Genomic DNA, 23,555 nt, shown 5'->3' on the forward strand with positions numbered 1-23,555 from the left:
ATTAACTATAAACCACTGTGTCTATGGCTAAAAAAGGTTAAGGGACTAGATGATCACGTCACTAACCAATTTGTTCTCTTAAAAGGTGGCACGAAAAAACTTTAGGAACTGAAAAGGTAAAATCGAAATATATAATGGGGCGAAAAAAACTTTAGGGACTGAAAAGGTAAAATCAAAATATATTATACCCAAACAAACATGTGGGAAATAAAAAAACAACGACATAAATATATCTTTGAGGGAAAACTTATTGAAAATTTTCACAATGGATTCAATCCATAATTTTTTTACAGATGATGGAGCCAAAATATGTAGTTACCTCAACATTTGTGTTATCTTAAGTAACTTTACATCGATGATAAAGGACAAATGATAAAAGGGAAATACAAGAGTCTATTTATTAAAACTTTATTTCATCGATACAGAAGCATTATGTCTTCTAAAGACTCCCTAAATGTATTTAAAATTGAAACTCAAATGGTTAGAGATAGAACAACAAAATGTATTTCCTAGTGTTATTTTAGACCATCTATTAGAACTCCCGGATAAGACATGAAACTACTTGCCAACAATGAGTTTTGCTCTTGCTTTTCCTTCATTAATTGGGTATTGATCACCCAAACCAAAATGAGCTATTAACAACCAAACGATAGTAATGAGCTCACCACCTTTGCTCACTTGGTCTGCTAGTGTGTTAGATCTTGCATGGCTTGCACCGTAACATAACAACTCCACCCATACCTTGCTTATAATCAACCATTTATCCTGACTAGAGTCCTCTTCTAGCTTCATCAATTCTTTGGCCAAAATGCAACTATCAAATAGCAAGGATTTGCTCCGATCACCACTTATAGTCACTGGTGGCACATCCGTGGGTATGTCAAGAATCATCATGCAAGCGTTTTTCTGATCCCAATCAACTCCAATATCTAAAATCCTTTTGACCTCAGCACAAGTATCTCGGAACCGTACTTGTCCAATGCCTGCTACTATTACCGGCATCATGTTTGGTTGCATGATAAGAAGATACAACATGTAATCTGATAATACTTTTGCAATATCGCGAAGATCATTTTTGGTACCCACGGGTTCCTTTTTAAGTTCTTTGTTGTAGCATACCTCGGTGGCGATGTGCCATATAATGATACTTTGATCGTAGTCAACATCTACAACATGTGTAAGTAAGCTATGCCAATCTTCTTGCAACTGGATTACCCAACTTCCTCGTGCTGAACTTATCTCCTTTGTAGTTTCCAAGTCATCTGCGAGTTCTGATTTTATTTTTAACTCCTCGAAGATGAAGTCTTTGAGTTTTTGGGTGACCTTTTTGTATTCCACATACTTGAGCCCGTCAAAAAATCTAGTAAGCCCAAACTTGTCAAAAAAACGTTGATTTAGGGTTGGGCGTGGGTGCAAGCAATAATAGATAAGGTTGTAAGTTGAAATAAATTCCCACCACCTTCGTCTTAAGAACTTAATTTCCCATTTGCGAGTTTGTGATGCATTTGTTATCCATGAACCCCATGTTTGAGAGGCATTTCTTGTCAACTGGGGATGCTCTTTTGTGTCCGAGAGTGTGCCCTGATCAGTCAAGAGTCTGAGGAATGCATTGATGATTGTTGTCTTGATAGACTTGTTGTCGATCTCAACATGAAGAGATTTCCATAAATAAATGATGGTCCAATCTGAAAACAAGAGCATGAATAGAGCGGTCACATCCAAAATCAAAGCACCAAACAGCAAAATATAGGTAATCATCACATCAAAGCTTCGGAAATTTGTTTTGTCTTCGAATATAAATAAAAAGATTGCTGCACAAATTGTTGCAAAAGATAAAAACCGGCTAATGGCTCCGGTTAAACAAAACACCACCGGAAGTTTCGTAAAGAGAACATCATAGATTAAATTTAACTCAATCTCAATCACTTTGAAAGCATCTTTTGCGGTCCGATTTAGGAAGAAATCCCGACTCTGATTTTGTTGCCTCCGATTGATCAAAATCATATCAACAACAAGCCCTTTAAATGTTTTAAAGAACTCATAAGCATGTCGCACCATCTCCAACTCTGTTAAATTCCCTTTTATAGATTTTATAACTGATTTGGCTGCTGTATCCGGCTCTGGAACCATCTGAATTCTAGTCGGTAGTTTCACCTTCTTCCTCGCATGATATTCAATTGAGAGTTTCACATACATTGGCCCAGGATCAGGAGTTGGGAACATGTACTCTTTGAATCTGTTGGCACTAGCAAGAAAAAGAGAACGCGTTTTTTCCGCATATTTTATGAAACCTGTTAAGAACATGAACATTGTCGGAATCCATAGCCGATTTTCAGGTAGTGACTGAATAAACACATAAAATGCAACTACACATTGGAAAAGAAGACCAAAAAGATGACGGGGCCACAGCTCATTGTCTTCCAACGCAAAAGCCGTAATGGTGTCTGGACCACCGAGGTGCACCAAAAGAAAAGGCGCCCAGAAAGCGAGAAGGTCTTTGTGATGCATACCCACCCTACCGCCTTTTTGGGCTTGGTTCTCATTAGGGTTCCCTTGGCTGCTTGAGATGAGCCCAAGAGCAAAGTTAGCCGCACAATCAGCTAGCAAATATGAACACCACAATGAAAGGATTATCCAGTTATTTTTTGTTCGTTTTCTCAAAGGAGCAATGAGAATCAAAAACATTTGAAAGAAAAGACTCAATATAATGAACACTCGGATATCCCATGCATAATACAACTGTTTCCATTTATCAGGAATCGGAATCTCCAGCATCATTCTAAGCATTTTGCTTTCGTAAATGCAATTTCTTCTTGAAGTTATCTGCAAAATATTGAAAATCGCTACTTGATTAATAGTTGACACAAATAAATTCAAATTTGCAGGTATATACATATATAAATACTCCCATATGATCTAACATTGTGCATATTTAGAAAATGGAAACTATTATGAATAGATCAGATTCATGCATCTATTATGTCCTGAATGTACACGTTAATTCTCAAAAAAATCAGCGACAGACTTGTGTCATTTCACTAAATTCTAATTTTGGAATATATAGTTTGGGAATTTTTTTATTTCAACTATGAACATAAATTTTTTAGATTAAATCTAGAATTTTTATACTGAAATGGCAATTTATTTTCCAGTAAATTGAAATGGTAACATACAAAATTTTGCAACAAATATACGACAAAAAATGAAAACGTGTTATTCCAAATTTTGCGACAAATTTCTAAATACATTATTTGCAGCATCTTGTTTTCATTTAACATTACTTACATCAAGTATTGCAAAATGAATTATTATAGTGATCTAAGAATTATATTGCTGACTTTGTTGCTAGCCGAGGAAATTTTTGCCCAAAAAAGAGATTAAATGATTTGTTAATATATTATGTGATTATTATATTAATTTGAAATAGTAGTAATTATTTAAGAATTAATCATAATTAATAGGAATTAATTTTGTGTTAATTGAAAATACCAAAAGGCGCAAAGGTTAAACTGTAATTGGTCAATAGTTGAATAAAGATGAAAATTCTAGAATACCCATCATTATTTATGAGAAAAATCATAGATTTCTACGTTGTGTGTGCCCATAATTATTTATGTGAAATTATGTTGTGTAAATCATTTTTGATTAATTATTATGTAACCTAGAATACCCATCAGTAGTATTAGAGCCTAGGGCATTGTCTATAAGATGCATATTTGTAAAAACCCTAAAAGAAACCTGCAAAATCGAAAATCCTAGTTCTCTAGGGGTTTTCAATTTTTCCTTCCCTCCTGCCTTTTTTTAGAAATTTACTAGGGTTTCCCTAGTTTCCTTATTTGTTATTTTACTTGCTAAATTTAAACAACTAAAAACTAGGTAACCTAAAACCCTAAATTCAAATTTAGGAAAAGGGATTAAGATTAAATAGATTAGTTACTTAAAGATTAATTAAAGATAATTATTTAAGGATTGAGGAAATGGTTAACATTACTTTCATGTTGTCACATCGGCTTTCTAAATTATTCAGTTAAAGACTTAAAGATTTTCAGAATAGGGTTTTTGGGACAAACCTGAAGTCGCAACACGGATGGAAAGGGAACGCGACGCGGCCACGTCACTTAAGTAGCGGCTTGGTCAGGTCTTGACCGCGGAGCGGTGGTAGCTGGGTTCTAAATCCTAGATTTCGGGTCTTAGGCTCTCTATAATGGTGCTACCTTTCTAGGGTCTCTCTCTATTGTAACCTCCTACTTTAGAGAACTAAACACTAGCCTTGCGTGTTTTGTGCTTTAGTATGTGTATAAGTGTTTAAGCCTTGAAGCACCATTTAGAGAAGAAGAAGAAGATGATATTGGAGCTTGAAAAGATTTCTCTAGATGAGTTTTTGCTTTCAAGCTTCTCAAAGATCTTCTACGGGTATAAAGTTCATATATTTTTGGCTTAATGATTGTTTATGCTTGTTACAGATTCATTAGTTTGATTTGTGAGGATAGTTATTGGAGTTTTAGAAACTCCAGAATTAGTGCTTGAGCTTTGGATAATTTACGGACCTTTTGGTCCCAAAAAGTTGTATGCTTTCCACCATTTCAAGTAATGATTGTTTTAATGGTCATCTTGGGTTAATTTGAGTGTTAGGATTTGAGTTTTTGAGTTGGACTGATGGTGTAATTGATAAACTCAAGAGCTTCTTCCATTAAGTTCATTAGAAGCATCATATATGAGCTTTTAAGTTATAGGTATTAAGCGTTAAGAGTGTATGGATTATATTGTCAAGACGTAAACCATGGAGCGGTAGGTAGTAGGTTATGGCATGGGTGGTGAGGTCCAAATGCGACCGTTTTTCTTTTAGTGACCGATGTGCAACCATGGAGCTGGTCGCGACATGCAGGTTATTGACCATTAATTTTTGACTGGTATGACTTTTGGTCAAACTTGGAGGTTTTGAGTTATAGACTGAGATTTGAGTCTCTGTTGGTTTAGGCAGTTTGTTTAGCTAATCCTTTGGGATTTCGAATAGTTGTCTTCATCTCTTGATCCAGATGAGACTTCTCACTTTACTTAGTAGGACATTATGTTTATTGGAATGCTTTTTTACTTTATGATAAATTCTTGTATGTTTATATGTTTGTTGGGCTAGGCTTGCTTGGTTAAAATAGATCGTTGGGCTAGGCCCGCTACATTAGGTTGTATGTGGTATCTTAGGGAACTCATTAAGCTTTGCTTTTACAATTTTAAGTTTAAGTGTTTTAGGTACTTCTCGTACCAAAGGGACTGGCACAACATGATTGCATTGCATCGGCTTTTATGATTTCAGATATTTATGCACATATAATTTCTTGACTCTAATTTATTTAATCAAAATGATTGAGATATTATTATTATGATTGAATAACATGATTCTCATTGTTTTTTTAGAAATAAAAATTCTATTTGAAATATGGGACGTTACAAGTTGGTCTTAGAGTCTTGGTTTAAGGTATTCTGACTAGCACTATGTGTGTCTAAACTTAACAAAGGACTGAGAGATTTGTTTTATGAAAACATTTTTATTAAAAGTTTTATAAAAAGAAAAGGATGTGATGCGTGCAGTCAACCTAGCTCAAGTAAGTAATTCCCAAAAATACCCATAAATGTTTTATATGTAATCCATGTTGTAGTTTGATATGCATGCTAGAGTTAGGCTAAGGATGGGCTCTGGAATTCATGCTAGAATGTCTACTTTGTAAAGGTGTCTTTTATGCATGTTATGTTTCTGATGGGTTATTGTTAGCGTTCATTCTTATATTGACAAATTTCTAACTGAATGTCGTATGGTTGTACATGACTAGGACTGGATAGTCTTAGAATTCTTGATTCACACTTATTGTCTTTTCTTTTCTGATAATGGCCTTAGGATAGAGACATTTATTAGAATGTCTATCTTATATTTGGTTATGCAGGACTTGAATTCATGAGGTGATTTGTCGGTGTTACCTGAGACCTTTTCGGTTTGTGAGTAGAGAGGGAAATCCTAGGAATGCCTAGGAAGTATCTTAGTGTTTGAGCTTTACTTAATGATAGGATGTTGGGTAGTGGTTGTAGGGAAGCAACTTAGGTGCTTTGGTATGATTCTTGGGGTAGGTATTGATAGGTGCGGTAGGTAGTATGATCCATACTACCAGAAGCACATGATCAGTACTTGAATTTGCGAGATTCATAAGGATCCTAAGGAGCTGAAAGTTGGGAAATAATGTGAGGTAACATTATGAATTCATTTTATTTTGTTTCCATTTATATATGTGGTATAGTGATAGTTAGACAGGGAGAGCATGGTTATATTTTTGACAAAGGCATAACCGGTCATGGTGGATCAAGTCTGGTTAATGTAGACCTATATGTTCTAGTGGATTCTGAAATCTCTAAGGCTTTGTTCAAGGTGGTACTAAGATTGGTTACAAGGTTCAAGAAGGAAATGGTTGAGATGGTCGAGAAGAGGATTATAATCATTTTGGAGGTTGAACAGTTGACGGACCGGGACGTCACTGGCAATGGCATGGCAGTGTATCAACCTGCTGTCTCTAAGGCAAGGAAATATCGAGTTCTCAGTATGTGATTTTTTAAGTAGATGGAGGGAGTATTTTGTTGGGTTTTGAGCATTCTAACACTCCTATGGTGTACATGCAACCCTATTAACCTTGGATCTATGTTTTCTCTATTATACATGCAAATATTAACTATTCCAAGGTTTCATCCTAACTAGCATATTATGAAGCACCTATACTACAAAATTCTAGTTATATGACATACCTTTTGATGTAGCTGATGTCTTCAAGCTTTAAGAGCTTAGCCCCAATAGTGTGGAAGCCTCAAATGGAATCACAAATCACCAAAACACCTTGGAAGAACTTGAGAGAGTATGTATGCACACTAAAATCGACCCACTCTTATTTTCACACACTTGTGCCAATTTTGTGAGCCAAGGACCCCTTTATATATTATGGAGGATTAGGGTTACATCCATGTAAACCCTAATACCCATGACCTTTCATTTACATAGGATCCATGGGTTAAAAGCTCCATGGACCATCCATGAAAGCTTAGCCCAACCTAAATGAACTTGGCCCATTCCATATATATAAGAGTCTATATTTAATTAGTTCTTTTTGATCACTTAATTAATTCTAAATTAATTCTTGATCAATACTAATTAAATAATATGAGTCCATATTAATATATTAGAACTTATAATATATTAATATAAATCATAAATATACTATTCTCAAAAGACTATCCATATAAATTGTGTCGGTGAAGTGCAACCCAAATGGACCATGCCGGGTCGGGTCAAGTACATACCAAATATAGTTATGGACTTAGACATTAATCCAACATATTTTACACCAGTTTTAACCCTGAAAAGGAAAAAGTCCAGTATGCTTTAGATATTCTACGTGGTGTGTTGAGGAATATTTGGGATTCGATCGCCTAGTTTATTAATGTGGTTGAAGTAGAGACCATGTCATGGAGGAATTCATGATCCGATTTAGGGAGGACCAGGTGCCTCCAAAGATTGAGAGCATAGGTCTCCAAAGATCTAGATAGAGGCCCAGCAGAGGATGAAAGACGATGCTACCGGTAGCTAAGAGGTTCAAGACTATTAGCACTATCTCAAGTGATATAGGAAGTAGGAATTGTTGTAGTAAGCGTGGGAAAGTGCATAGGGATGTCTGGTGAGAGATTGTATATAGGTATTTCAACTATGGGCAAGATGGTCATTGATATCGGGACGTCGATTAGTTGGTTCATCTCAAAGCTAATTTACCCATGTGAACAAGAGGGTTAGTGATGAATCTGACAGCCACCGTTGTCACTAGTATTTTTTTATTGATTTAATGTATTTTCATTTCTTTTGGTATTAATGATGAATGGTTTGGTTTGGTTTGGTTTGGTTTGGGATGGTCTGATTTGGTTTGAGTTCGTGGGAAAATTATATGGTTAGGACATTTTTTGTTAGGTAATAATTTAGTGTCGTAATTGGTTGTGCAAGTTACTAGTAGTTTCATGATATTCATGATGTCATAAGTAGGGAAGAGGTTATATGAAAAATTTGTCTGTCGTGAGTTTTGGGGTTGTACGAGTTGTAGTTCTTAGGGCACCTAGTCAACGAAAGTGATGTCTTGGTCGATCCAGTTTGGATCAAGGTGGTTTGTATTAGGAAGTTTCGAGGTTTCCATCTATGATTCAGAGTTTCCATGGAATTGGTGGGTTATTACCTGAAGGTTATCTTTTTTGAACTATGCAGCCTTAGAGTCAAGGATGGGATGTTTTGGTAGAACCGGTTAGGGATCTGATGTTAGTGGACGATGGTCAGTAATAACATGAATGCTAAGTGGGGGAGAGAAGAGTATTCTGATTAGAGCTTTAAAGATAGTACAACTTTTGACTTCGTTGTCATGGGTCAGAGGATTCTACGACTCAAGTATGTGAGGTTGTTGGGTCGGGATTTTGCTAGAAGAAAGGAGGAAAGGGAGACTTTCATTAGAATTTTTGTGCCTATGAAGTTTTTCAATGATGTTTCTTAAGGATCCAAATATTTCCCCTTCAAGAGTCAGGAAGAATCCAAGAATTAGTACTAGTGTAGGTGCACCATGAGTAGCCATTAGGTTTATGCCTTCATGAAAGCATGAGTTGTCCTCGTAGCTGAGAGCTGTTGGGAAAGAACTTTATAGTAGCAAGTAGTTTCCTTTAGGGAGCGTCAAGTATTTTGAAGGAGAGGTTGGGCCTCTTAGTTTGTATATCGATTGTAAAATAGCTCGTAGTATGGATTAGGTATATACGGTTAAGGATTGGGAGTTGGTGATCAAGTTCACAGTATGGTATCTATGTTTTTGCGTGGGCTTCATTCAAAGTTTTCATTAATAAGGGGGTGATAAAGAGTCTGTTGAGGAACAACTGAAAAGATAGGTTACGGTTGCGATATCTTTCAGAAATACTATTAAGCATCCGTATAAGAGGTTTATGGATTTTAATGGTTTGGCCTATTTTCAATCAAATGGTCATAATGTTCGTCGTCAGCAGCTCATAGTTCAATAGGTTTTAGTAGGAATTTTTGGAGGTTCAGGTGGAGTAGCGATTTTTCATCAAGTTTTTTCAGTTATATAACCTAACTTTCGGTTAGGTGTGCTCTATGAGTGTTTGTTTGTGGATATGTTATTTCTAGCAGCCTAGATTTCGATTGTTGAGTAGGATACTGGAAATCCAAATGTCGTAGATGTTTTTTCAATTCTTCATGGGTGACCTTGTGTATGCATAAAGTTCATCTTTACAATGTCACATCTATGGCGATAGTAGTTTGGGTCAATCCAACCTGGGTTTTGTTAGCATATTATGGAGTGTTTCTGCAAATTTGGGAGTTCCTTTGAGTTAGTTGGGCATTTTCGGAAATGTATTCAGTTTCCTAAGGTTTGAAATTTTGCTTCAAGTTGATTATGAGAATGTTTCTGTTAGTGGGTTGATGTTCTTCGGTTATTTATATCCATTGGTGAGATCGTATTAAACTCTAGCTAAATGTTGCGATAAGAATTAAATTTCATATGATTGTGATAAGGTATTTTATTGTGATTTACTTCACTCTTCGGGAGTAGTGGAAAGGCAATGAAGGTTGAGAATCATGGTGACAATTGTATTCTTTTTGCATGATAGATCGAGGATACATGGGAAGTGATGGAATACTTAAGTAAGTTCGCGGTCAGGCCTTGATAACAGCCTAGACGACAAGATATATGGGATAGTTGGTAGGAAGTGTTTGTCTATTTGGCAAGAGTAGTGAGGGATGTTGACTAGATTCTTATAGGTCGGTGGGATGATTTTCGAGTACCTAAAGGCCCGCTAAGGTACTGGTTTTGAGTCTCCATGCATGTGGAAGGATGGTGGCAAGCACGGTGTTACACCGTGAGCTTATCATCTCAATGGCTAGATGGTGTCATGATATCTCGTGAACCGACATGTTTACGAGTCATGTGGTTTGTACCTAATATTTTTTTTGTTGGGACTCGTACGTCTTGATTCGATAGTATGTGGGCATACTTTGGTGTTTGAGCTCTATGCAAAGACCACTGGAGGTTTAGCTGCAAACATGTTTTCGATCATGCTCTTGGTAGAATATTATTTTCCTAGAAAGTCATTGTTGAGCATCGGAAGTCACTTGATGAGTGTATAAATTCATGGATATATGTTCTCTTTAAAGATCTTTTTATGAGTAGTTGATTACCAGTGTTGATTAATAGTTATAAATCATCGAACCATGGTGTTTGTTGTAGACCTCTTGGATGATTTATCAGGTGGTTATACACCTCGATTTATTTGGTGAGTTTGGATACCATGTGAGATGTTTGTTTTTTCATAGTTACGCTCGTGGGAGCGTTGATTATTGATGATTTGTCATGAACTCAAGTATGCATCTGAGGTCGTTTGGACACAAATTTTCGAATCTGGGTTTCTTTGAATTTATGAATAGAATGTTTCAAGTGCTCGTTCCAACATAGTATGATGGTGTTTGTACTCAGGACGTAGGGGTTATCACAGCATGTAAATGATTGTCAGTCCTTATGTATGATTTGTGAGGTTCCAAGCCAATAGGTTTCCGGTGTTACAAAATTTAGCTTTGGGGTTGGATAGTGGTTACAGTATAGAACACCCAATTTGAGCGACCTCGGAAGGATTTTGAGTGGACAGTAAGTAGTAAGAAATGTAATGGTTGATATTTTTTAAGTTCAGATGGTTGAAGTTGAGTTAACGATGTATTCCAGGTTCTAAGTGGCCTCGACAACCCCTTTTTAGTTTGATGCATCTTTTTCTAGCGGTTGGTTAAATCGTAGGCTTTGCACTGGGATGATTTTCTACAGTTTTAGCCATGATGGATTTTGAGAACGAAATCCAGTTTAAGTGGAGGAGAATTGTAAAATATGTTTTTTTGATTAATTAGTTAAAGACTTAAAGTTTTTGACAATAGGGATTTTAGGAAGAACCTTAAGTCGTAGCACGGAAGGGTAAGGACCACGACGCAACAGCGTGACTTAAGTAGCGGCACAGTCAGGTGTTCACGTCAACATGGTGGCAGATCGGTTCTAAAACATAGATCTCGGGCCTAGGTCCCTATAAAACTAAGCTAACTTTCTAAGGTATCTCTCTTTTTCAAACTTCACCTCTAGATAACTAAATGCTAGCCTTTTGTGTTTGTACATTAATAGGTGTATAGTTCTCTGAGCCTTAAAGCACCATCTAGAGAAGAGGAAGGTGATATTGGAGCCTGTAGAGATTTCTCTAACTAAGTTTCTGCTTTAAAATTTCTCCTAGAACTTTTATGGGTATAAAGTTCTTACATTTTTTGCTTATTGATTGTTTTTGCGTGTTATGGTGTCATTAGTTGGACTTTTGAGGAGATTTCTTGGACTTTACGCAACTTAAGAAATATTGCTTGAGCTTTGGACGATTTCTGGACCTTTTTGTCGTATAAAGTTGTGTGCTTGCAACCATTTCAAGTCATGTGTGTGTTAATGGTCATCTTGGGCCAATTTGGGAGATTGGGTTTGAGTTTTGGACTTGTATTGATGGTGTAATTTAAAAAGTCATGAACTTTATCCATTAAGTTACTTAATGGATTAAGTTGTCAAGATGTAAACCAATACCTGTTAGGTGGTTGGTAGCAACACGGGTCACGAGAACCAAACACAAATGTCTTGTCTTTTAGTAACCGCGTCGCGACCAGGGAGGTGGTCGCAACGTAGAGGTCATTGACTGTTGACTTTTTAACAAGTTTGACTGTTGGTCAAACTTGGAGGTTTTGAGTTACAGACTGAGATTTGAGTCTCTATTGGTTTAGGCATTTCATATAGCTGATTTTTTGGAATTTTGAATAGTTGAATTCAGCTCTTAATTCAGGTGAGTCTTCTTACTATACTTACTAGGACACTAGGTGTCTTATAATTCATGTTTTCTTTGTGACTCATGCTTGTATGTTTCTATTTTTATTAGGCTAGGCCAGTTCGCCTAGGCTAACTTGGTTGGAATATATTGTTAGACTAGGCCCACTTGGTTGAATAGACCATGGGGCTAGGTCCACTATATTAGGTTTTATGTGGTATCTTGGGTAACTCACTAAGCTTTGTGCTTATAGTTTTAAGTTTAAATGTTTCAAGTACTTTTGATTGCAAATGGGAGGCCACCACGTGATTGCATCGCATCGCCTTTATTATTTGAGTTATTCCAAACTTATGATTTTATGAATTTGATATACCTTATCGAAACGATTGAGATGTTATTTTTGTGATTGAATGACATGATTTCCTTTGTTATTTTAAAAAAAGAAAACTTGGTTTAAAATTTCGAACATTACACATGTGGTAATGGTTTATCATTTAATGTTTTCGTATGACATGAAAACTTGTTTGAAAACTAAGACATAATATTTTGATAAATATGAAGAATTCACATGCAAATGATTTTGAGAAAAATGATAATTTATGAATAATATTATAAATAATTTAAGGTGTTTTAAAATATAATATTTTTCAAAATAATGTAAAAAGGTTTTGTATGAACAAAACAAAATCCCATTTTAAAGCTATCCATTTGGAATACCCACTAATTATAATGTTATTGTAGTGTGGGAAAGTGAAATAGCCAAGCACGTCGATTTGACATTAAAAGGATGAAGTGTTGTTCGTGATATCCTAGACCTTGGGTTGGATAACACGTATGGTTCAAATGGAGTATTTACTATCTTGAATTGTGATATGCAACATACCCATCTGTAGAAAAGATAAGCATATATTGATTAAACATCCTAATTTTTACATAAGTCATTTAATCCCTCAAAGATCTAAGAGTTCCATAGAGATTGCAAATGGTAAATGGTTTGGCCTACCTATATCACTTCTCTTTATCAGTAGGACATACATCTTCAAAATAAGAAGTGAGATATATATCATAGCCTTTGATAAAATAAATTTTGGATAATCATTTTTATAAATGATATTATTAATCACTAATAAACCCTAATAATTTTATAGATGTTTTCAAACGCAAACTCCTCAAATTCAAATTTCTCACTACTAAGCATCCTTTTAGATGATAAACTCAATTTATCTAATTATCTTGACTATTACTGGAATTTAGGACTTGTACACAAATATGATAAGAAAGGTCGAGCCATTGGGGAACCTCTCGATGACCTCATGTTGATAATGTAACGAGAACTCAACTATAGGAGTATAATTATTGTGTCACTTAGTCAAGAGAGGTTGCATGCCTTATACTTGTGAGTATGGTTCTCAAATTTCAAATGGATTTTTAGGATCTTGGGGCATATGAAATTGTTGTGGAACTTATGTAAAAATAACAATATATGATAAGTAAGATAGATTTGATGTATTGAAGTCTCACATAGGTTTCAATTTACAGGAATGTAGGAGTATCAGTTTACATTTACTGAAGATCAAGGCATACATTGATCATCTGGAGCGATTAGGTTTCCAGCTACAGATATAATATAAAATTTGCTACGGTTCATATAATCAGTTCTTTTTGAACTTTAACATAGATAATGTGAAAAGGTTCACTATGGAACTGAAATGACATTTTTAAGAATATTAAGTATACGATGAAAAAGCTAAGTAGTCTAGGTTAGTCATTGTTGTTCTAGCTATTATTGGGAGAGGTGTCATGAGAAAGAGGTTAGGTTATTGGACCTGGAAAATAAAAGGAAAATGTAACACTCCAAATCAGGTAAATACCCTTTGTATCTTTGAGTTAATAAATTATAGCATAATGGTCCCTTAGTACGCGGGGCGTACTCCAGGATTACACTTAGCGCACTAAGGATGGATGATCGCAGAGGGTTGTCACGTACGTTGGGCGTACCAAGAGCTATGTGGGGCGTACGCGTCAGAAGAGCAAAACCCTAAAATCCGGGCTTGAGACCTATTTATTCATCCTTAAGCCACTTGGACCAAACCCTAATCAGCCTCTAGAGTCTCATTTCGTCCCTTTACCTCAAGTTTCCTTTGAGATTGTGATTTTGGAGCATAGAAGTGTGTTGGTGGCCATTTTGGAGTTTATTCGAGAAGAAGAAGTTAGTGAGCAAGCTTGGTGTGGCAATGGGCTTCAAGAACCTGAATCTAGTTTACCTTGAAGAGCTTTTGGAGGTATAAAGTCTTAATCTTGCCATCTTATTCATTAGATTGAGTTAGGGTTTTCTATATTGTCCCCTTTTTGGTTCTTTGATCTTTCTTGAGAGTTGAGCAACTCCAGAGACTAAGATGGTTAGATCTGAGCTTTCTAAGCATGTTAGATGCATAAAGGTGCTAGCTTGAAGGTTATCTAGACTCCATGCATGAGTTTGAATCTTTATATGAAGTCCTAATGTAAAGAATGAAGTTTTGAAGTCCCTTATAGAATGCAAGGTCATGAAGTTGCCAACTTTATGCCCTAGGATCTCTTAATGAGCTCAGATCTGATATTGTACGTTAGAATATCAAGTATTAGGCACTTAATGGAAGTGGTGCTTAATCTACTTGTACATTGGGCATAATATAGCATACCCAGCATGTACATCGAAGGACTCAATACGCTGAGCGTACTGAAGTGGTACGCTTGGCGCACGCACCCCGGTTGGTTTTGGGCTTCGTGTGGGCTTGTAAGCCCTTTAGGCCTTAATCAGTTTTGGGCCTGGTCATATTTTGGGTTAGTGTTCCGATTAATCTGTTTTGGGCCATGGTTGTTTTGGTTGGGCCTTATTGGGCCATGTGGTGCATTACTAGCTTTGGACATGGACTTTGAGCCCATTAGTAAAGGAAAGACTCTTGGGCCATTATGAAAGGACTTGGTCTTAGGTAATTGAGTTGTGTAATTAGATTGTATTTAATCCTAATTTTGGGTTAATGGTATTATTGTCCAGCACGGGTGGTTTCGGACTGTTAGGCGAGCAGCTTTCGTGTTCAACAGACTAAGGTGAGTCTCCTCACCATACCAATGGGTCGAAGGCACCAAGGCCGGCCCATTATGTGTTATGTGGTATGCTAGTTGATTACGTGATATGTGATATGCTAGTTGTCTTTCTGATACTTGCATGGAAGACCCCGGGAGGAGCCCATGGCAGATGGATGTCAGACCATGTGGGGGTGCCCATGACATTCCAGGTAAAGACCATGAGGGGAGCCCATGGCATATGGATGTCAGACCATGTGGGGGAGCCCATGGCATTCCAAGAAAGACCATGGGGGAGCCCATGACACCTAGGTGTAGGACCCTAGGGGGAGCCCATGACATCCTGGAGTAAGACCCTGGAGGGAGTCCACGGCGTCCATATATGTTTGTATGCATGGCTTTTATGGTTGATATGGTTTATATGATCATATGGTTTATGTGGGGTGTGTTATGGGGAACTCACTAAGCATTAGCTTACATTTTGTTGGTTGTTTCAGGTACTTCAGGATCTAAGGGCAAGAGCCCGACATGATGGCGCAGTATGCACTCTCTGGCATTTTATTGAGGGACACTCTGATATTATGAATAATTTGTCTGAAGTTATGAATTTTGGAAACAAATGTAATCGGAATTCTATATTTTATGAACATGATTTTGTTAACTAAAATGAAAAAATTTTATTGGAAATTTGGGCTGTTACAAATTGGTATCAGTGCCTTGGTTTGAGGGATTCGGGCACACTCTCAGGTGTGTCAGAACTCAAACTAAGGAAATGGTAAAAATTGTTTTTCAAAAATAAAATAAAATAAAATAAAATAAGGTAAACACTTCTAAAAACTGATTTCTTGTAAGAAAAAGGGAGAGTGAAATGCGCATAATCAGCCGAGCTCAAGTAAGTGTTTTACCCAATATGTTAGCCATCCTATATTGATATTTGGAATGTGATAATCGTATAGATTTTGCTATGTGTATGCTTTAAAAATTGTATACGGGTAGGATCTTATAGCCTTAGAATAATTGATTTGGATTTATTTCATGTTCCTTGTTTGGTTGTGGTCCTAGGGTAGAGTTTGTTATTCGACAGTCTATTTGATCCTGTTCTGTGTATAATTTTCATGCATAAGGCAACATGTTATGATTGATTTGAGTTCTGGTTTGTTGGGAATGGAGCAAATCTTAGGATAGCCTAGGATTTGAGTTATGCGGTAGTTTGTGAGATATGTTTTGTTTTGGAACGAATTAGAGTTATCAGGTAGAGCCTTGGGGAAGGTACATGTAGGTATGGAAGGTAGTAATTAGCCTGTACTACTTAAAGCACAGGACCTGTACTGGAACTAATGTTAGATCTGGGAGCTTTAAGGAGACCGATGTGGAAGGATCCACTTTTTGAATATATTGATCATTATGTCTTATGGTATTTCATATCAGAATGGTGGTGATGCATCATGGAGTAGGGGGATTGGGATCAGGATCCGGATCTGGGTCGGGCTACGCTACGGAGCCCTTTGACGAAAGGTTGTGCGAGCTTATCGCAGCTGAGGTTACGAGGGGCATTCTTGACGCCACCCCAGTGATTTTTAGGATCGTCAAGGAGGGGATGATAGAGATCATGGAGGAGCGGCTCAGGTCTTTCCGAGCCAAGATTGTCGTAGGTCAGGTCAGGGCCCGAACTCCCTCATTCTGGGAGTTCAAGGCGTGCGGGGCGCCTGTGTTCTTTGGGGTCAGGGACCCCATAGTTAGTCGACGCTGGGTGGCAGACATGGAGAATGCCCAGCGCACAAGCTTTTGCCCCAAGGCGGCAAAAGTGGGGTTTGCTTCGTGCATGTTGAGGGACCGAGCCAGGGACTGGTGGGAGGAGGTGACCCACCGGGTGGGATCAGCTGGAGTGGCTGAGATGTCATGAGAGGAGTTTTTCAGGCATTTTGACTTGGAGTTTGCACCATCCATTGAAGTGCAATGGTTAGTGAGGGAGTTTCAGGAGCTATAACAGACCACCGAGACCGTAGAGGATATCACCGCCAAGTTTCGGGAGCGAGCACTATTGATTGCACAGTATACCGCGGATGAGGATATGAGGAGGACGAGGTATCATTCCATGTTGAGGGATGATATTTGTGAGTTCGTGAGCTTTTCAGGGTGCGAAACCCTGAATGAGATGGTGGAGAAGGCCCGAGAGCAGGAGATGGAGTTGGAGCTCCGCACAAAGCGGAAGCCAGAGCAGGTTTAGGCAGCTGTGGGTCAGGATAAAAAGCGTAAGACCTCTGACTCTTCCAGTAGGGGCCAGCAGGGTCGTGGCCGATATGCCAAGTGCGGTAAGCCGCACAGTGGGGGTTGTCGAGCAGCGGGCTTGGGATGTTAGGCGTGCGGACAGCCGGGCCACATGAGCAAGGATTGCCCCAAGAAGGGCTTGATATGTTTCTACTGCAACCAGACTGGTCACAAAAAGGTCAATTGTCCAAGGTTGCAGGTAAGGGGAGGAGCGGTGGCGGTGCCTGCAGCCGCCACAATGAGGATCACTGGTGGCCACCCTACCAAGGTGGAAGCTCCTGCGGTGAAGAGCCGCATTTCAGTTGACTATAGAGGAGGCTCGGGCAGCACCGGACTTCGTGGATGGTACGTAATCTATTTTTCATGTTGATATTTATTTGTTATGCTTATATATATATATATATATATATATATATATATATATATATATATATATATATATATATATATGTGTGTGTGTGTGTGTGCTTGTATAGGGACCTTTTTGGTCAACTGTATGTCGGCTCATGTTCTTTTCGATTCGGGAGCTACCCGATGGATTTGAGGATTTGGGTGAAAGCCACATGAACCCTAGAAAACTAAATTAGGGATTTCATGTTTATATGTTAAATTGGAAACAATTCAATGAACTAGATGATGTTTGATGACAATGAATCCAGTTGGAATACTCAAACACATCCATGATGGTAGAATGTTGCATAAACATAATTTTAGGTGATTTTGGGAGATATATGATGACATTAATGGATTTTATGCATTATGGTATAGTTGTTGAGAAAATGAAGTTCATAACCATGAATGGATACGATTAGAATTATTTAGATGCAAAATACTATGTGTTGATTGGTTATTGAATGAATCCATAGAGTTTGTACTCAAAAGGGCATTTTGGAAAATCTATTGTTAACTATATAATGATTGACATATAAGAATTGAATGATATTCATGAACATGAATTGACACTCAAGAGATGATAGTGAAACATAAACATGAAGGAATGTTAACAAAGATCCATCTCTAATGATTGTTATGACCCACACTCAATTTTGGAACATGGAATGGAATTGAGGATTTCATAGTTAGATTGAGAATTTTCAATGAGATTAATGGGGGTTTTATATGCTTGAAAACTTACGTGTGAGTATTTAACAAGTTGGGAATAAACCTTGTGAGTTGTGGAATTCTCAATTGAAAAATCTGCTACTTAACACTTCTTATGGAATTTGAGAACCAATATGTTCTTAAATGGTGTCAATGAGTACTTAATGAATTAAGTGGGGTGTTTTAGGATGATAAAACTCCTCATAAACATGTGTGAGAACCTATACAAATGGTACAAAGTGATTTGGAAAAGTGTCTTCAAGAACTATGCAAAGTATAATGTTATTTTGATAAAAATCGAGTTTTATGTGTGTGCAAACATGAAAACACGGCCCGTGTAAATGCATGCTTTAATTTACACAACCCGTGTAAATCCCTGTTAGTGGTTTTCTTATTTTCTACATAACTTTTGCATATGGACTCAGATTTACACACGGTTTTCGCCTACATTCATATTTTTTCATGAGGAATAGCTTAAAGCAATAAAATTTAGTAATGGAACCCTTGAGGGGTATTTTGGTCATTTTATTAACTTATGTCCATATATGGTGTAGGTAGTGATTGAAGAGGATTGATCTAGGGAAAGGAACTAGAAGAGCATTAGCTAAGCTACGTGTGATTGAGGTGAGTACGTATTGGAAATTTCCTACTTTGGGGTACATAGCAAAATGATTTTTGATAATGAAACACTAATGTTTGTTATATGGAATGTTTTGAAATGAAAATGTCAAATGTTTTTGGAAAGGATATTTGGAAAGAATGCCTTGAAGGAAAGAATGTTTTTGAAACAAAAGAACGTTTTGGAAGATTGAATGTTTTGAAAATGTGTTTGAAATGTTTTGAAATATAGATACTTTACTTTTGAAATGAGTTTTTGATTCTAATATATGAAATGTGTAAAGTATGGAAAGTAATGACAAGAAATTGAAAGTAATGAAAAGAAGTTTAATGTAATGAAAAGAAATGGGAAGTAATGAAAAGAAATGGGAAGTAATGAAAAGACTTGGAAAGGAATGAAATGAATATTTTGCTCGAGCCATGATTTCCCCTTAACGGGATATAGAGGAATCTATCGGGGTGGCGCCTCCCCTTCGCGAGATAGATATCCTAATGGAAATGATGCCTTGGTGGATTGATTTGTTCTTTCCACCTTGGTATATACTTGGGGAGATTGCTAGGCCCTAAGTATAAAAATGGCAATTGTTTAACACCAGAATTAGCCCTTATTGAAATAAGGAATGGAATGTGAAAAGAAATTTCTTGAATTACATTACGACTAATGAAATGTTTCGATATAGAATGGAATGAGGAAGGATATCTTTTGAAATGAAATGATAATAGATGAAATGATATTTATGACATGTATGAAAAGAGTTTTCTTGAAAATGCTTGGAAAGATATATTTTGTAAAAATGAAAGGTTTTGATGAAAATGTGATAAATGTTTTGGGTCACAAACTCGCATAGCTCACGATACATTATTGTCTTACGTATCTCTTTTTAGTGTCATGTATTCTAGAATTGTACTTAAGGAGAGATGATGATAAATGGAAGTTAGAAGTCAAGTGATAGAGAATGGAGTGGAACTTGTTAAGTTTATTGTTAATTATATTGATGTAATTCTTATTGGGCTTGCTATGGTTGTATTGATGCTTAATAGTAACACCCAATGCTTTAATTTCTAAACGTTTTTGTGGGATCGATTTTTGTTAAATTTGGGTTAAGACCTGAATGTTTTTAAAACTATAGCATGAAAAAGTTGGAAAATTTTAGGGTGTTATATGTGTCAAGGGAAAGAATAGTAAAGTGAAGTTTGGTACCGGTCAACACACAAGCAAGGAAATCCTAGAATATGTTCACTTAGATCTATGGGGTCCTGCCTTAGTGAAGTCTCATGGTGGATGATCATACTTTATGACGTTCATTGATGATTATTCAAGGAAGGTTTGGGTGTGCTTTCTGAAAACCAAGGATGAGGTGTTTGGGAAGTTCAAGGAGTGGAAGACCATGGTTGAGAAAAGGACTAGAAAATAGGTCAAGACTTTAAGGACTGACAATGGGTTATAGTTCTGTAAGGATCTATTTTATAACTTCTGAAAGACAGAAGGTATAGCGAGGCACGACATTGTACGGTATACACCACAAAAAAATGGAGTGGCAGAACGGATGAACAAAACACTCATGCAACATGCAAGGTGCATGTAGATATTTGCTAACTTATCTAAGCAATTCTGGGAGAAAGCAGCTAACACTGCTTGCTATCCGGTGAACATATCACCGTCAACCGCTACAAATTTAAAGACTCCTCAAGAGGTATGGTCCGAGAAACCCTCTTACTATTCTAGTTTACGTATATTTGGATGCCCTACATATACTCATGTGAATGATGGTAAACTTGACCCAAGGTCAATAAAGTGCATATGTTTAGGATATGCAATAGGAGTAAAAGATTATCGACTATGGTGTATAGAAGAATGAATAACTCCTAAATTTATCATGATCAGAGATGTGACCTTTGATGAAAATGACATGGGTAACCAGTGAGGAGGAGATTCAATTCAAGTAGTGAACAAAGATTAGGGTGCTAACCAAAAGGTGGAGTTTGCAATACAACTGATAGAGTTGTGATAAGTAATTAACAACAATGCGGCAGTGAACAACATATACAAGATGAAACCCATGAACAACCCTGGGGATCTTTGTCTACTGATATTGATGCTGGAAGGGGAGATTAGTTAGAAACTATAGTAAGGAGAAGAACAAAGAGGGATGTTCAAAATCCTACTAGGTATGTGGGATGTATCAATTCAGGTGAGCCTAACTCCATTGCATTTGCTTTGGAAACTAGAGAAAACAATGACACTGAAGAGCTTCAATAGTACAAAGAGTCCATGGCGTGTAAAGAAGCAACTAACTGGTTGATGGCGATGAATGAAGAAATTCAATCATTAGAGAAGAATGAAGCATGGGATCTTGTTCCATTACCAAAAAGAGCAAAAGCAGTGGGATACAAATGGATCTTTAAGAAGAAGGAAGGAATCCTATGAGTTGAACCGACTAGGTTCAAGGCAAGGTTGGTGGCAAAGGGGTTTTCTCGTAAATCAGGGAATCGATTATCACGAGGCGTTCTTATTGGTTGTGAAGCACAAGATGATTATGGTTCTTTTTCCCTTGATGAGTGTACTTGATTTGGAGCTTGAACAACTTGATGTGAAAACTGCATTTCTTCATGGGAACTTAGAAGAGAGGATTTATATGTCCCAGCCAGAAGGGTTTCTTGGTTTTAAGAAATATCATGTTTGTTTGCTGAAAAACTCCCTAAATGGTTTGAAGCAGTCTCCAAGGCAATGTTACAAGAGATTTAATTCATTTATGATCTCGCATGGCTACATTCGAAACTAGTTTGATAATTGTGTTTATTCAAGGGAATTTTCATTATATTATTATGTATATTTGTTTTTGTATATTGATGAGATGCTCATCCTAACCAAGGACATGGCTGGCAGAAATGACTTGAAGGCGGTCCTGAAGAATGAGTTTGAAATGAAGTATTTAGGAGCTGCAAAGAAGATACTTGGAATGAAGATTAAAAGGGATAGAAGATCACTGCAGTTGTGTATTTATCAACAAAAATACATTAATAATGTCTTACAGTCATTGTACCCGGATCAGTCCAAACTAGTTGGAACTCCTTTAGCACACACTTTAAACTTGGTCCAGGTACTATACCTGCAACTAATGAGGAAAGGAAGTACATGAGCACGACTCTAGTGCTATTAGAAGTCTCATGTATGCTATGGTATTCAACAGACCTGATTAGGCTCATTCAGTTAGTGTATTAAGCAGGTTTATGAACAATCCAAGAAAAGCTCATTAGGAGGCAGTCAAGTGGATCTTGCGATACTTGAAGGGAACAACGGATTTTTCTTTGTGTATGGAGCTAACACTAAAAGTGACTTGGTTGGATATGTTAAATCTAAAAATAGTGGTGATTGATTGAAGTGCAGGTCACAGACGTTTTACATATTCACTATTTTCGGATGTGTCGTCAGTTAGACATCAACACTACAAGATACCGTTCCTTTTCCATAATTAAATTCGAGTATATGTCTATGACAGAAGGAATAAAGGAAGAGATATGGTTGCACGAGCTTATTCAAAATCTTTGACTAAAGGTGGAGAAGCTTGTATAGTGCTTTGATAGTCAGAGTGTGTTAGGTGTTGCAAAGAATCCTATGTATCATGATAAGATGAAGCACATTGATGTCATGCTGAATTTCATTTATGACATTCTGGAAGATGAAAAGTTCTTAGTAGTGAATATTGATACTAAGGTGAACCCCGTAGATATGTTGACAAAGTCGTGGCCCACGGAGAAGTTCAAGCTTTGCTTGAACTTGGTTGATGTTCGCAGGAGTTAGTTCCCTTCAGGGATAGATGGCAGGAAGGGAGAGGAAGTTCTTGTTTGAGGTGGAGTTCATAGGATTCTCAAGTCAAGGTGGATATTGTTAAATGTGACTTGAGCATCTAAAGCATTCTCATGGAGCATTTGGAACTCAATTGAGAACTTTGAGTTCAGGGAGCATGTGACAAAGGAACAGATCATTTGAGAAGGGAATAGATCATCCGACAAAGGAACATATCAAGTAACAAAGGAATGGATCTTCTAAAATGGGGTATGGAGCCCCTTAGATAGGAATAGAACACCTTGTGATACTCTAAGATGAATATGCACCACTCTATGATCATGGTGTGCCACATGTGTTCCTTGATGAGCCATGATATCCCTTGATGAGTCACTTATGCTATCAGGATCATGGATGATGCCCGTGGAAGATGCACATGGATGATGCTCGTGGTTGATGCTCACATATGATGCTCATGGATGATATTCGTGGAAGATGCTCATGAATGTTACTCGTGGATGATGATCATGGAAGATGCTCATCGATGATGCTCATGAAAGATGCTCATCGACGTTGCTCATGGAAGATGCTCATTGAGGATGCCCATGGAAGATGCTCATCGATGATGCTCATCGACGATGCTCATGGACAATGCTCATGGAAAATGCTCATCGAGGATGCTCATGGAAGATGCTCATCGATGATTCTCATGGACGATGCTCGTGAGGTTGATGATTCCAGAAAGTACTTCATGGCAGATTGTGATTGGTTGATTCCATTCATTGGCCTATGGGCGAATGGGCTAATTAGGGTTTTTGGT

General features: G+C 37.3%; 1 protein-coding gene across 1 annotated transcript; it reads right to left on the minus strand.

The window, feature by feature from the left end:
• Window positions 1–558: 558 nt before the first annotated feature.
• LOC145130660 (uncharacterized) lies at window positions 559–2,895 on the minus strand. The gene has a single exon (XM_079065433.1). The coding sequence runs from the start codon at window positions 2,893–2,895 to the stop codon at window positions 559–561; it is 2,337 nt and encodes a 778-aa protein (XP_078921559.1).
• Window positions 2,896–23,555: the final 20,660 nt, after the last annotated feature.

The sequence above is a fragment of the Lactuca virosa genome, chromosome 1 (assembly GCF_052849685.1).
Source record: "Lactuca virosa cultivar CGN04683 chromosome 1, Lactuca_virosa_CGN04683_v6, whole genome shotgun sequence".
NCBI lineage: Eukaryota > Viridiplantae > Streptophyta > Magnoliopsida > Asterales > Asteraceae > Lactuca > Lactuca virosa.

What these genes read in the sequence shown, in the direction of transcription:
- LOC145130660 (XM_079065433.1), bottom strand. Translation starts at nt 2,895, where the DNA reads ATGTATATACCTGCAAATTTGAATTTATTTGTGTCAACTATTAATCAA.